This window comes from Lonchura striata, chromosome 5, assembly GCF_050655825.1.
Source record: "Lonchura striata isolate lonStrDom1 chromosome 5, ASM5065582v1, whole genome shotgun sequence".
NCBI classification, from domain to species: Eukaryota; Metazoa; Chordata; class Aves; order Passeriformes; family Estrildidae; genus Lonchura; species Lonchura striata.
In genome coordinates this window covers 12029066-12045298 of record NC_140707.1, presented here as the reverse complement: position 1 = coordinate 12045298, position 16233 = coordinate 12029066, and the positions used below count along the sequence as shown (strand labels likewise).

The 16233-nt window shown below is 46.8% G+C and overlaps 1 protein-coding gene across 1 annotated transcript; it reads left to right on the top strand.

Annotated features, from left to right (window-relative positions):
* Positions 1 to 2572: 2572 nt before the first annotated feature.
* On the top strand, positions 2573 to 11418 carry RASSF10 (Ras association domain family member 10). Its single transcript, XM_085579733.1, has one exon. It carries the CDS (start codon positions 2711 to 2713, stop codon positions 4046 to 4048), a length of 1338 nt encoding a protein of 445 aa, XP_085435859.1. The 5' UTR covers positions 2573 to 2710; the 3' UTR covers positions 4049 to 11418.
* Positions 11419 to 16233: the final 4815 nt, after the last annotated feature.

Sequence of the window (16233 nt, the reverse complement as noted above, 5' to 3'; positions counted from 1 at the left end):
GAACCTGATTTACTTCACAACACTGCCCACTGCCTTGCTGTACAACCTTCGGGGTTCCTTTGTGCCAGAGCATTCTTATATTTAAAATTAGATAAGAGCACCACCTTCCTCTGCAGGATGCTTTAAGATCCTGGGAGGAAAGGCAAAAGGTTGCCTGTCTTCAGTTGCCTTTTGGGATTCAGCACAGCAGGGCCCAAACTTTGCTTCAGATACAGCACCTCAAACTTTTGAAGCTTTGCCAGCAGTTTCCTGAGTGTGCAGACAGACTAAACCCAAATTCCTGAGGGTTAAACTTGAGAAGCAGCAACATGAATTTTGAATGTCATCTTTTTAACTGTGGATCATATACATGCTCATCTAATAGGTATATCCAAACAAAAGCAAGTGTTTGCCTTCTTAATCTTACTTGTACTCTTACTGCTTCCAACCAAACTGCCAACATCTTCATCCTCTCTCTGGCAATGCTGCCTTGGGGGCTTCACTGGGGAGGCAGAGCCAGCTTTCCATACACAGAGATGTGGTCATGGAAAGATGGAACGATCATCTTGCCATTTCATTGCACAAAGCCAGGCTTGGATACCGGATAGATACAGGCAGTCAGACGAGTTGGAGCAGCTTGACTTGTGGGGAGCAGAAGATGCCTCTTCACATCACAACCTGCTCTTCCTGTACTGTTCTTTGCCAAAAGAAAATAGGTACAAAGACATTCTTCAGAAAACACATGTAAAACAAGATCAAAACTAAATGGCAAAGGCAAGGAACCACCGGGAAAGGAGTTGGACAGTTTCTCACTGCCTCATTAATCCCTTTGCTGTGCCTGATTCTTCAGAAGACAACAAGGAATGGTCTGTTTTTCCAACTTTCTACCAGCCTGATGAAAGCAACAAGGCTTCTTCTCCTGCTCTCCTGAAGGGTTTTGTAAAATTTGGAGCCTCCCAGAGTCAAAGCTGAATCAGTGTCCTGTTTCACATCCCCTTCCTCCTCAACATCCTATTATTTTGTGGCAATGTGAGTGTCAGGGGTGTTCCAGAGTCCTGACCAACCCCTTTGTTAATGTCATTTTTTTCTGGATGTTACAGGACTGCCACTGTTGGACCCACTTTAATCTGACCCAGAGTGGATGATGCTTTGAGGCATAACCAACTCACTGCAAACAAAACCTGCCCACTTTGGGAATACCCTGCCGTCAGCAAACACTTTCCTCTGCACAAAGCACAGCGATCCAGCACTTCTGACATGTCCTGAGAGCAAAACACCTTGCCCTTGGACTGGCAGTGCCAGGCTTTGCCGTTGGACAGGAATATGCAGCTTTAAGCTAAGGTGGCTGTGGTTAGGAAGCAAACCCAGCCTGTTACCATCACCCCTATCTTGCGTGCCCTTATTGCAACACGCAGCGGCCAGCTGGGTTTGGAATCCTTTGACCTGCAGCAATACAGGAAAGGGGCGCTGGCAGCAGGAACGTGATCCCTGTGACCTTCAGCTGCAGGAATGCTGGCAGCCGGTGGTCCCTCAGCCCACTTCCTCGCGGGACAGGAGGCCGCACGTCACAAATCACCACCGCAATTAGCTCAATTACGCAGCCAGAGCAGGGCCAGGCTTTCTTCCCCGGGACCGGTCCTTCCATGGAAACACACATGGAGAAGCCCGCACACGCACTGTCCACACCGAGCCTGTTGCTCTAGGGGGGAAAAAAGGACATTAGGCTACACATAATTCTCCCTCGCTGTTCGGTGTGCCCCGGCTCCGCTGTTTCCAGCTGTTTCCAGCAGCAGGACGACAGGAGTTAGGTTGCAACGCCGCGGCTCCGTTCTGTTACGCTGACTGGAACACAAACCTTATCCAGGTTAAAGCCCTCTCCGCACGGCACACCGATTTTATTGGCTCTAGAACTCCCTCGGAAGGTACAGATCAGCCTTCAGGTTTCAGACAGTTTTCTTTCTTTGCCCATTATAGTACTTTCTCAATCACTTAGAAAAGCCTAGGTCCGTGAACCCTGTGATGCAATCAGTGAAAATCAGTGCCATAAGCCTGCATTTTATTACTATTTTTCTCATCTTCTCATTTTAATCCGAGACCGATCCCGTTCCCATCAAAGTACACAGCAAGCTCCCATTAAAATCTGGCTCAGCTAGTATTTTAATAACACTTAGACATTCCCGTCCTTTGCATATTTCATCTGCAAAGTGCTTCACAAACATGAATTTCCTAATTACAGGCGGATGATTTACTAAAACTGGAAATTCCTTTGAAGCTCCAGGATACGCTCTTGTCCCTCGGCACTGTGGAAGATCCCGACGCCGCTCGCTCGCCCGATCGCGGCACAGGCAGCGCACGGAGGAGGAGGAGGACGAGGAGGCGACGGCCACCTGCCCCGAGGTGTCCGCGCCGGCGGATCTCTGCCGTGCTGCGGGGCGTGAGCCGCGGGGACAGCGAGTCCCGGGGGGCGCGGACGGCACCGCGGCGGCTCCGGGCGCACCGGGCCGGCCCCCCGCCCCCGGCGGCCCCGCCGCACCGGGCAGGAAGGGGTGGAGCGGCCGGCGGAGCGCACGGGCGGGGTGCCGCGGGCGGGGAGGGGACGGCAAGGCATCCCGGCCGCGCCGAAGCCGGGCGGACGGGCAGCGGCAGCGCCTCCGCCGAGCGCTCCCCATGGAGCGGCTGCCCGGCCAGCGCTGAGCCCGCGGCCCCGGCCGCCCGCCCGCAGCCGCCCCCGATGGAGCCCGAGGAGCGGAAGATCTCGGTGTGGATCTGCCAGGAGGAGAAGCTGATCTCCGGGCTCTCCCGGCGGACCACCTGCTCGGACGTGGTGCGGGTGCTGCTGGAGGACAGCCACCACCGGCGGCAGCGCCCGGCGCCGCCCGAGCCCGCCGGCGGGATGCTGTCGGGGCCGCCGCACTCCTACTGCATCGTGGAGAAGTGGCGCGGCTTCGAGAGGATCCTGCCCAACAAGACGAAGATCCTGCGGCTCTGGGTGGCGTGGGGGGACGAGCAGGAGAACGTGCGCTTCGTGCTGGTGCGCAGCGAGGCTTCGCTGCCCAACGCCGGGCCGCGCAGCGCCGAGGCGCGGGTGGTGCTGAGCAAGGAGCGCCCCGGCCGCGGCCTGGGGGCGGCCCGCGCCAGCCTGGCGCTCACGCAGGAGCGGCAGCGGCGGGTGGTGCGGAAAGCCTTCCGCAAACTGGCCAAGATCAACAAGAAGCGGCAGCAGCCGCTGGCCCGGGAGGCCTCGTCGGCGGAGAGGATGGAGACGCTGGTGCACCTGGTGCTCTCGCAGGACCACACCATCCGACAGCAGATCCAGCGGCTCCGCGAGCTGGACCGCGAGATCGACAGGTACGAGGCTAAGATCCACCTGGACCGCATGAAGCGGCACGGCGTCAACTACGTGCAGGACACCTACCTGGTGGGCACGGGCGGCGGCGAGCCCGAGCCGGGCCGGGAGCCGGGCCAGCCCGCCGCCGGCCGCCCAGAGGAGGACTACGCCAGGAAGTGCGAGGAGGTGCTGCAGCTGCAGGAGCAGCGGGCGCAGCAGGAGGAGCTGCTGGAGCACCTGGCCGCCGAGATCCAGGAGGAGCTGAACGAGCGCTGGATGAAGCGGCGGCGGGAGGAGCTGGAGCTGGCGGCGGGGCCCGGGCTGGCCGACGCGGACTGCGACACCACGGAGCTGAGCGGCGGCGAGGGCGAGCTGCACCTGGAGCACGAGCGGGTCAAGACCCAGCTGAGCACCAGCCTCTACATCGGCCTCAAGCTGAGCACGGACCTGGAGGCCGTCAAGAGCGACCTGGACTGCACGCAGCGGGCGTGGGAGGACAAGGAGCGGGAGCTGCAGCGGCTGCTGGAGACGCTGGGCACCCTGGACGTGGCGGAGGCGGCGGCGGAGCCGCGCGGGGCGGCGGGCGGGGGGCGGCCGGCGGCGGCGGGGGGCGGCTGGGTGGAGCAGGCGCGGGCGCTGCGCAAGGACCGCGCCGACAACGACGAGGACTCGGACACGGGGCTGAGCTCCATGCACAGCCAGGACTCGGACTCGCTGCCCGTCTGCGAGTCCCTGGTGTAGCGCCCGCCCGCCCCGCCGCGGCCAGCCCCGAGCGGAGCGCGGTGCCGGGGCAGAGGGCGGCGGAGGACTGCGGGCAAGTGTGGGGCAGGCGAGGAGCCTCCCGGCGCAGGAGGCAGTCACACAGAGGAAACATTTTAATTTGAGCTCTGGAGTTTAAACTTGTTCTGACTAGTCGTCCGCGGGCAGCGTTTAGGCTGGCTCGCCGGTACTTTTATCTGAGGAAGAGAAAACCCACAGCGTGTTTGTGCTTCGTGGTCGTCTGGGGTTGCTCGCTCCTTAGATCCTGCGTCAGGCTTCCCTCCGAAGCTTCTCTTGCCGGACCTTTTACTCCTCCGGCTGCCCACGATCTCCCCGGGTGCTCCGGGTAAGCTCTTCACGAGCGAAGGGCCAGGACGCGCTCCCGAGCGGGGATCTGCATCTCCCGAACAGGTTCTCGGCATCGCAGAGTCAGATGGCGGCTTGTGGTGGTTTTACTGGGCTCTACTGGCCATCACAAATACACCCGGCTCCTTTACAGGCAAAAAGTCGCTACACCAAAGCTGCTGATCATTTAAACATCATTTAAAGAGGAAAAGAGGCGTCAGTCCTGCTGACACTGGGATCTCCCAGGGCGCCAGCTTTTGGATGGTGCTGCAGTTCCTTTTGGCAACGAAAAGGGGTGATAAATCGCTTCCTTTTTTTCTTTTTTCTAAATAACAAATTAAATCGAGACATAGGTTAACATGTATTAGCTCTGCTCTGCGTAGTGTTTTTCCTTATGCATAGATAAGAGTGCTTTGTTTAAAGGCATACTAAGAAATCTGTTAGTATCTGTAGTCATTTGACAGTCACGGAAGGCAATTAGCAGTGCCTGAATGTACACAGCCTTCAACTACATTTTTTCACCTGGCTAGCTGATCTTTGGCTGAGCTTGGTTGTAGATAAACAAAGTAGAGTCAGGTTGAGCTACCATTTTTAATAACACAGTTCATATCAGGCCAAGAGATGCAACGATAAAAGCATGACTCAAGCCCTACCTGCACTACAACTTAATCTTTTCAGTTATTCCAATAAAACAAAAAAGCAGCCATCAGCTGTAACACGCATTTCACTTAACTGCCAAATCTTCCTCTGCAGCTTAACTCTTGCCCAAAATAGATTATCTGCTCTTGTAACAAGAGACATTCAGGATTCTTGTATTCCAGAATAATTGCAGAAATACTTTAAGCGATGAGAGACCAGCGAATGTTGAGTCAGGTCCGACTGATGGTGTGAACTTTTTAAAACTTCTGAGATTATTATTTATGTAAGATTATTTATAAAAGTCTTCATTTAACAATAAGAAATTATATAAAAAAGGGGTACTCCAATAGACCGGTTCTTTATTTTCATTAAAAACGCCGCAGCCTTCTCACCCAAAGACTGCTTTCCATGCTTGCAGTGTTCTTGTTGGTAAGAATTCTGATGGACATCAGAAAATTAGGTTCAGGAGCTGCTCAGTTTGAAAGCAAGCAGAGAAATGCTGTCTGTGGATTTGCAGAGGCTGTACAATTTTCTATATGCTATGACTCTTGATAAATGTTATTCCACTGAATGGATCTCAGTTGTAACAAACTGTGGTTTATTTTAAACACTGACTATATAATTGTTTTTCATATTTAGTCAACCTTGGAAAATATTTAAGAACCTATTTTTAGAGCTAATAAAACTCTTAATAAGGCTAAACAAGTGTTCCCAATTGAGTGTGATTTTAAAGTCGTGATAGGACTGAGTTTCTGTGGTGTTACCTCGTGTGCAAAGCTAGTGGAAAGATACACCAAGGGATGATGGCATTGTCCCTTCTCTTTCTGATGGCACAAGGGGCTCCCTCAGGTACAAGGAGCAATGCACTGTCCTCAGCTCTGGCCACTGCAGGGGCAGTGCAGTGGCATTTAGAAGCGTCAGCACACGTCCAGAGTAAGGATTCTGGATTTTTGTGGAAGCAGAGCCAAAGAAGAACTGGGGGCAGGGGAGTCCCACTGCTGCTGTGCCTTCAGCAGTGTGGATGCAAGGGCTGTGTGGTGCAAGGACCTGCTCGCAGCTTCCCAGGGCACTGATGTGAGCAATAAATCTGAGCTGGCTTTGCACAAGTTCTCCATTTCCACAGCGAGCAAATAAAAAGTGAGCACGTTGTAGAATGAGCTGCAGGAGCGTGCACATCACTGTACTGCTGATAGAGGCATCAGGCAGTCTGTGAAGCACGAGCTGAAGGAAGGCAGGGAATTATTCAAAGTTGTACCGCAGAGTCTTCCTACTCATCCTCAGCTAGGAAAATCCATAAAATCAGGATGAACCCCCTTCTGCTTGAGGCTGCTGAGGGCCATGCTTGCGGGCACCGTGTGGTGCTTGCTCTTGGCTTCTGCGTAGCCCAGATAAGATCGTGGCCCTGCAGAGCTGCTGAGAACACTGCACTGTAGTCTCAAGGGTTTGGTGGGAGCTGGAGTGAATTCTTAGGAGCACCTACTGGAGTGTGTTTTGATGTTTAAACAGAAGTGCAAGAGGCTCACAGACTGAACTGCAGCATCCTCACAAATCCCCATCGCTCTCAAACCATTATTAAAGCATTAGTATAGAAGAGGAAATCACTGTTTGCATTGGACCAGGCACTTCTCCCTTCCCTTCTTCTGGGCTTGTATATCCTCACTCAGATAATAGAGACAAGCCACAGGATGCTTGTCAAGGAATTTGGCTGTGGGGTTTTCCTGGGCATATAGCCAAGGGTTAGGAGAGCTGATTCAGAGCCACAGGTAGAAGGGCAGAACTTTTATCTCCTTTGCAGTTCAGACAGAATGGGAGAGGGAGATAGCAGCAGAAAATAGCCCTGACCAACACTATGATGGAAATCTACCTTCTGGCACCACCGAGAGAGAGGTGAAAGATCCAACAAACACAGGTTTTGAGGAAGTTTTAATACCATTCTATGTACTAGCCATATCATAGTATGGTATGGATAGTACATAGAATACCATACTATCTTTTAGAGTCCATTCCAACCTAATCTTTCTCTCTTCCTAAGACAGATGTAGACAGCCATGAATTGAATAAAAACCTAACAGCACTGCAACTTATTTAAGTCGTGTGTAGTATCACGTTGCCCTATCTATTCAACAGCCTGCTTCTCAAAGGAATCATCATAGACTGAAGCCACCAGGCTTTTCTCAGAGAACAGCTACAGAAATCAAAAGTTTTGTCCAGGAGATACAAATCAGAGTCACAACAGGCCTTAGTTTCAGGCACCCTTTAAACAAGCATTAAAAAGCACTCCTACACAGGTCCTGTGTGTTTGCTGCCCTTGGCCATGTTTTTTTCTGACCCTACATTCTGTGCCTATACAGGATTTCATGGGACCAGGCAGTGACAAAAAAAGATAAACTTTAATTTAGGTGAGGCCCTGATGGGACTCAATGCACAGTCACAGAAATGTTTTTGGCAACGACATGGTATAGTGGTAAAAATGAGAAATCAAAGGCGCTTGGAAAGATGGAACTGATCCTTTCAGCAATGGGCACTGTTTTATGCTGACTCGCATGCTGGCAAGTCTTCCTTCAGGCTGTAAATATGCCCCACTCACAGTCTAAGTGAAGGTTTGGAAAGTGGAAAACTGAGGCTGGAGCTGAAACTTATTTGACATCAGCTACACTCACCTATATTAAACCCAAAATAAGCCAGACAGTGCAGCTCTTAGCTTTGACCTTGTTTCAAAAAGCCACTATCAAGCAATATTATCAGAATGAAAACCCTGTGTCGAATTTGATATATTTCTTGTTCATAGCCCGTGTAAGAGATCTGCCAGTTTGAATAAGCACTTTGTGGGAATATCGTTTGATGCCTTCAAGAGGGGAGGAAAATACATTTACTGTAATGAACACCACTGACATGCAAAGTGAACGACCTATTAATTATTGCCACAGATTCCAAACCAGCATGTAGGCAGCCAAATCACAGTCTGGTTGTTTATGGTGACAGATCCTTCCTCAAAGAACCTATGGTCCAGGTTTCAGACAAGATACAGTCAGAGGAGGGAAGCAGGTAGGTGGGTGGGAGAAAAGGAAAACATGTCATTAAGCTTTATTATTAACTCCTTGCATGAAACATATGTTCCAGGTTTACTTTAAAAATAATCTGTGTTCCTATGTCTGGAGACACGTATGCAGAAATCGACCTCCCTCCCAAGTTCTACATGACTTCAGGATTTCCCCCCCCTTTAATTTGCACTGGGAATGTAGCTTAGTACATGAAAAGAGCAGCAGAGGCCTTGAAATAACAGGTCTGGTGAGCTGTGCTGGTTAACAAGTTGAAATACAAGCCATTGTGGATTGTTGGGAGCAGTTGTCCTTTGAAGTCACTTGATATTATTGCTCCTGAGCTGGCACACAAACTTTAGAGAAACGAGCATGGCAAAATGCAGGGAGCCTACATGGATGTCACTCCTCTTCTACAAACTCTCACTGCTAAATGAACTTGGAAGCTTATCAGAAAAGGAAAAATTAATAAACTCAAAGCAAATCTTGGCTCTGTGTGCAAATTAGCCAGCTATCTTCAAGCAGAATTGTCAAATATTATTTTGAGAAACACTGCTGGCATAATTTACTGCATCACTTGTGTGAATGCATCAGAGCAGAACCTTCCATGCAGGATGGATTGTCACACCTTGTCACCTGCTGAATGACACGAAGAGCTGGTCACTGGTTTCTTAGAGTGTTACAGCAATAACTCTGCTGGGGCATTACAGTGTACCCTCAAAATACAACTTTTGCAGGTTTTACACACTCCCTTCATATCAGCTGGTTTACACTTCAAGCTTTATTTGGAAAGTTTTATTACAATCCCCTAACCTCAGTTTCAAAAATGTTCCAAAAAGTCATTGATGTTCCATGAAAAAACAATTTCCACTCCCAAAAACTTCTTTCCTCCTTCTTGCCAACCTGCTCCTCCCCTATTCATCAGCACCTGCTCTGAATTTCATGAATAGCTTTGTTCAAGTTGCTGGGACTCCATGGGTTCAGAATTGGAATCCTACTCGGTAAGAAACCTGAAGAAAGAGTCTTTCTGTAGCTTGGCAAAAACTCTGTATTTGTGTAGTATCTGGCAAGCTCAGCAGTATTTTTGTACTTGCCATATGGATTAAGGACACGCTCCCACCAGCTCTTTGGTGCTGGTCTTGCTCAGCTTCCTTCTCCCCACAGCTTTTATTATTTTTTTCTTAATCTCCTTTTAGCATGTTTCCAAGCTACCTTTGGAATTTTCCCCTTCTACTTGGAGGCGAGCACTTCTCACACAGGAAGGGAGCACATCTCCTCAGGTGACATTCTGGGGTGGCATTGCTATGGAGCGTTGGGGTGGGGAGATAGAGTTTCTATTGAAGAATAACTGGAGCAGGGAGTGGTGTCTGATTTCCCTGGCAGAGTAAGCTTCTGATGCAGGTATTTACTGTGTGATCATGCACCACCTGGCAGGAGGAGGCCTCATCTGCTCAAGGCCTCCTGGCTGTAATGAAAACATTGAACAATGTCAGTCTTCTTCAGCTCCCAGTGTGTGCTCTCCCCTTTTCTGAGTGCTTACAAACACTCCTTCCCATTTATTAGCTCAGTGGAAGAACTGCAGAGTGATCTCAGAACACCATCCTGCTAAGGCAGTCTCAGGATTTTATGGAGCTGACTGGGGAAAAAGAAACAAAACTACAAAAAAACCTAAACAAAATCTATCTGTGACTCATGGAAAAAGCTCTTATATGTCTGAAACATGCTATCATCAGCTTACTAGCACTGCACTTCACAAGGCTTAATTACGTGATTATTTAGTCTATTATCTCCAAAAGAACTTATTTTCATCAGTCAAATTGTGCTCATGAGCAGGTCTTTGGATAATGTGTTAAAAGCCTCTAGGAAAAATATTTAATCCTTGTTTCAATTTAATGTAATCCCGTTGTTTTAATCTCTTGTAGTGTAGCTTTTTACATGTAATCAGGCTATTAGTTTATGCATTCAATTATCAGTCTAGCCTTATATGGTTATTTTCTGCCTTCCACCGAATCTCCCCTTGACTGACAGATCTTAAGAACAGATGAAAAGGAACTTTGGAAATGAAGAGAGACATGGATCACCTTCTGAAAACATTGGTTCTTGTTCTTCCTACCACAAGCATAGAAGAAAATTACTTGCTTTTAACTGCAGATATCTTCTATTTCTGATTCCCTTTCTTTCAGAGTTGCTCTTTGCTTTCTCACTGAAGGGTTTCTTCGTAATTCTATTACCAGTTTCCTTTTGGAGTGACCAATGACAGGAATCATGAGTCACCAACAGGTTAAAAGTTCAATGCTAGGTTGTCATCTTTTCCTATAATTCTGTTCCTGCACATTTTCTGAGTCTCCTACTTTCTGTCCTTCATTTCAAAAAAGTATTACCCTGGCTAGGAAATAAAGTTAGGCACTCCAATGTTGCCATCCTTCAAAGGAAGATGGAGTACAGAGTGCAGGTCCATACAGCTGTGCCCATCCACAGGAATGAGCTGACCAGAAATGCCTTTCCTCAGCTCGTACAGGAAAACACAGGTTTAAAGTCACTATATTGTAAATTGCTCAGTCTTAGCCACAGCAGGGGTAGTTAAGGCTCTTCAGCAGGTGATTCCAATGTGAAATAAACTAACCTAATTACCTGGATGTTTTGAATTAATTTTGTCAGAGTCTCTGATTTCAGGCTGTGGATTTTTAATAACAGCATCTCGTCCTCCCTACCTTTCAGGTGTACAGTTAGAAAAGAAAATGACATTCTGGCTTAGAGGGATTTATAAACCAGTCAGTGTAGTAATGAGCATGGGCCTTGATGTTTTCTGTTCTGGTGGGGAATGAAAGCTCTGCACTGCCTAAGTGAAGAGGGGATGTACAAGGACCAGAGTGTGGAGAGGGAAACTGTGTCAGAAGAGAAGTGAGCCCAGATCTCGCCAGCTGGAGAGGAGTTTCCTGAAGGGAACCAACAAGAAAGGACAAAAAGCCCACAAGAAGCCTGGGCAATAGGGAAGCAGCAGGGAGCAGGAATGAGCCCCTATACACAGTAGCAAAGAGTCTGTCATAGCCACCACACCTTGTGGTTATTGAGCTGTGTTGGAATCTGAGCCATTGATGATTCCCAGATTGTAGAAAGTCTCTGTCTCTCAGTCCCGCTGCCAAAGCAGAAGCCACAATTGGTCTGTGCTGGTTTCCAGGTTGTTTATTCTGTTTATCTCTCACATGTTCTGCTGCCCTGCCCAGCTCTGTCCTGCAGGGCAGCGTGTGGGGCTCTGCCCTCAGTGGGATGTTACAAACATTAAATGCCAGAAACTCCCTGGGCTGGATTTACAATAAGGTGCCAATATCTGTCACCTACGTTGGACAGTGTGTCCCCAGCCTGAACCAACAGAAAAATGCCAACACCACAGTGAAACATGGAGGGCATGAAGAAGGAGAAAAAGGACAAGGCACACCCAATTTCCTCCATCTTGTCCCCTTTGGACCCCTCATCTAGAATCCTAAAATTTTACTTTTGCACCCGTGCCACACTTCATTATTACTTATATCAAACACTCAGAGCTTGTCATTGATCCTGTAAGATTGAAAACTCTTTTCCATGGACAGAGATCACAGACAGTGTCTCTGGGGGCTCTGTCCAGGGGGTTCCTGACCCCTGCCAGGGTCCCAGACCTGCCAGGGCAGCCAGAGGGAAGCCCTGGACTCCCACAGAGCTGTTCCACTGTCACCATCTAACTGGGAGGGGCAGGAGATCCAGCCCCAGCATCTTCACACCATAACACCCCTGCATATCAACAAAATAACAAACACTACACCCAAGGGAACGGGGGGAAAAAGGCATCAGTGAAACTCCTGTGTTTTCCTGAGGTTCTGTTCACCCAATTGTGAAGGTGCCAGTGGCTACAGAATTTGCAACACACAAGTGTGCTGAGAATTTGATCATGTCATTCTCAGATTTTTTTTTTCTTTTCCTTTCAAGTTATATTTTGTTAAATATGGAAGAATGAGTATTTCCCTAGGTGATTCATAGTTTATATCATCAGTTTCTCTGCAATACACTCCTTTCCTAGAGCTGCTGCTTTTATAATTTTTTTTCTGGGATGTTGTCATGTTGCTCTGCTTGCCTACATATTTTGCCAAAAAACTGTGGCACTAAGAAAATGGGCTATTTTAGCCCATTTAATTTAAGCTATTTTAGCTTAATTTAATAGGCAAGCTTAAGGAAAAAGCAAATCCAGACCTATTACTTCAGTTTACACAAGCCAGATTAGAAACCATTGCACAAGGTTTGCAAGTATGTTTTGTAAAGTAATTTGTGTAAAGCAAGCCAGCTGAGAGAGACTGAAATTTCAGTTGTTTAAAGTCTCTCATCATGTGTCACCAGGGTGATTCATGTGTAGATCACTCAATCTAGTTAATGAATACAATTACCATTTTTGCAAATATGAATTGGACCTCTGTTTATACTCCTTTCTGTATTTTACCTTCATAACCACCTTCATAATTAGCTACTCCTATAGCTTTAGGATGCCTAAAGGAATAGTTTACTTTTATAGAATGTATATTTCACTATTAACTTCTCTTTCATTTCCCCTCCCTCCAATACCTTTCCCTACAGAACTTCCAGGCCTTTCTCTTCTCCTCCAGTCATCAGCAATTTGGCTTCATCTTTATGAATTAATTAATTAGAATTAATTAATTAACAAGGATGAGAATTGCTGCCTGTTCAGAAATCATCTGCCACATGCTTTCAACTCAAGGTTTATTACGGCTCAGGCACAGTTGTCCAATCTACTGGTGCCACACCATTATTCTGGTATTTCTTTTTCTTATAAAACTAAAGAATGGAAAGAATGTGTGTTTTCCTAGTTCAAAGATGGGTAAGACAACCATCTTATGCAAAAGGGCACAAGCTCCACTCTTTAGCCCAGGATATCAGAGCCTGCTTGTAAAAGGAGACAAATTAGAAACCCTGAAGATGTGCCCAGCTAACCCAGTGATCTGTGCATTTTCAGCTAGAGCTAATAAATATTTTAATTACCATTGGTACAGCAATAGGACTACATAAGGTAGACACTTATTATGCTATGTATTTTCAGGAGACACAGGGCAAGGCAGCCCTTGCTCTGATGAGATCACAGCTGAGACAGAAAAAACAGACAAGAGTTGGGATGATGGCACAGGAGCTGCAGCAGCTTGGCTTGTGTCTGCAGTGGGTTAGCAACAAAGGTGGGAACAGAAGCCAATTTTCCCTGTTCCAAATCCATTTTCCTCCCTGCTAGACCCAAACTTCCAGCTCGTGGTGTGGCACAGGCAATGGAGGAGGAGGCATAAATCTATCTCCACCCCTTACTGCCACAGGAGCTGTACCCCTGTAAGGCTGGAGATTTATTTAAGCATTTGAAGAATACAAGAGGTCAAGGACTATAAGGAGAGCATTACACTAAATTACTGCACTTCACAACCACATTTCATGTCATTATATAGTCTGAGAATTTATGATTCCTGGAAGATTTTTGATTCATTTACTTATCAGTGGCTTAAATCCCTGTTGTATCTATAAACATGTTTCATTATCCATTTCCTGCATTTTTTCTGCAGTAAAGAAAGATAACCACACATACTGTAAAGCAAAGTTTTCCAACATTTTTTTTCCCTAATATTGTTAGATGTATTTCAATTTTTCTACTTAACGAAAGTGAAACACTTTGTGGAGAGTGGCTCTGACAAAGGTTCTTCTCCCAATGGGCAGGTACTGCTCCAAAACCTGCCTGGCTTCCTCACAGGTGAGCTCTTCCTGGGACACTGCTGCCAACATAAGATTCTCCTTTTCCATATGCCATACCTGGCAATTTCAGGTTAGGAGGTCTAGGGCACTTTAGATTATTTCTTTCAGGCAGTCCATTGCCAATACAGCGTTTTGAATTGAGCTCAGCACTGAGGTTTTCATCTTTGCTTCAAAAAGTCCCTATAAACAGAGTATTTTAGATCACTGAAGGACAGTGCTATGGAGATCTGTATTGCCACAAAAGGCTTCATTACACAAGTATTTGATGCTGAGAAAGAATGTATCTTCCATTAGGGCTCAAAAGGAACAGCTCCAAAGGCATTTTATAATGTACTTTTTTATCTGCCTAGATGAAAGCCCTAGACATTATGGAGTACAAGTGAACCTTAGGCCTGGTTCTGTTGTCCAGAATCCCACTGTAATTAATGCTCCACAACTCCCAAAAAGTTTGGTCCCTCATCAAAAGCTTGTACGTGGGAAGGTAGCTGTGATACAAATTATGTAATTAAGCTGAGAAATTTACATTTCATTCAAATTGCTAATGAACAAAATAATATCAGACACAAGGATGGAAAGTACCAAACCTGGTGTCTAAGTCTGAAAGTATTTTCGATATTGAATGATGAGCTTTAATACCAGCAAGCCCTGAAGAGTTACTGGATGGAAAAGCAAAAATAATGGAAGTCATGGGAAAAGGGTGCAATTGGAACTTGCTTTCAGCTTTTCACATGGCTTTATAAATATTTACCACATGACATGCATATGCCCTTTTCCTACTGCTTTGTGTCTCCTCTTACAGCAGTCAGAGACACTGCCTAAAACAGATTAGAGCCTTGCAAAATCTTTATTAACAATTAGCCTCAAATACAAGAAATATGTCTGAATCTTGATTAACAGAACCTGATCATTAATGTAGCTATTCATATTAATCATGATGTAGTCAATTATTGAGTAAAAGAACTAAAATAATGCTCAATCGTAAGATGAGATGCAATGAAAAGAAGATCTTATTTTTATCCTTTGCTTTAAATTTGACAGGTAGTCAAAGACTTATTTAGAATTAAAGAATTTCTTTGCATGGGAACATGCACTTCAAATTGCAGAAAGAGGCTTCAAAAGTACCTCACAATTTTCAACAAACTCTTTCAATAGAGTAATGTTTGCAAAAAATCAGAACACATGTTCATAATCTACTCAGGAAAACACAAGATGACTAAGGTTAATTTGATTTTTCTTCCTGATGTCATAATTAAAGTATGAATATCATTTAGACATCAGTAGATAAAAAGTATGTCAATGAAGGACAAGAAAAAATCAAATTACTAAGGAGCAAAATTAACTTAATTTCAGAGTGGAATGTTTGTAAGCAGTGTGTAATCAGTCTTCAGTTAAAATGACTCTTAATTAAATAATCTATTATTATGTGCACTGGGAAATCGAGCCTAAACATGTACAAAAAAAGCTAGAAGATGTGCAGAAGCCAAAAGATCCAGCTCCAGTCAACATTTGACTGAACATTTGTCAACATTTGTCATTTGAACTGTTTGTTCAAGACTCACATTTATAACAGTGTAGCATTCTCCTGGCTGAGCATCCACATCTTATGACAGATCTGAGCTGCCCCACTGAGAAACCGAGCAAAGAACTTTTAGCACAATAACATTGGCCAAAAATACATTTTTTCTGGGGGAGTTTTTTGGGGGAGCTGGTTTATGTTTTTAAAAACCCCTATTGGCATGAAACGCAGCTGAACAATCCACTGCACGTTTCCCTAGGTGTAACGAGGGTCAAATTCAAGCCCAAGGTACAAACCTTGAAGTTCTGATGACATTCATGGGTGTCATACATTGACATTTGAGCACGGTGTATCCGTGAACAAACACAAGCCTACAACGAGACGTTCTGCGGTGCAGTTTGAGGACTCCGTTGCTCACTTGTCACTGGGGCACACCCATGCCCAATTTTCTTTTCAGCAGGCAACATTATCCTCTGTACCCCCCACTCTGAGGCAATTACTCATTTCCAAGGAATAATAGCGCCGTAGTCGCTGGGAGAGCGCGTTCAGCCGTCGGCCGTGGCGCTGAGCAAACATCGTCACTCGCGGTGTCGTGCCTCAGCTTGGCCCTGCTTCTCCAGCAGGATCAGCACAAGCCAACCAGTCTGGCAGGACTGACAGACGTTGCCTTCACATCAAACATCACCTCCACCCCAGAACGTGCCCACGGGGCCTTCCTTTGCAGGGTTGGTTGAGGGGAGAGAGGGTGTGGGCGAGGCACCGAAAGCCACCTCTGCTTTGGGAACCCGAGTCCCGCTTGCAGAAGAGGTACAGGTTTAAATGTCTGTGACTTCCAGTGAGAACTGTCCCCCCAAAAGCTT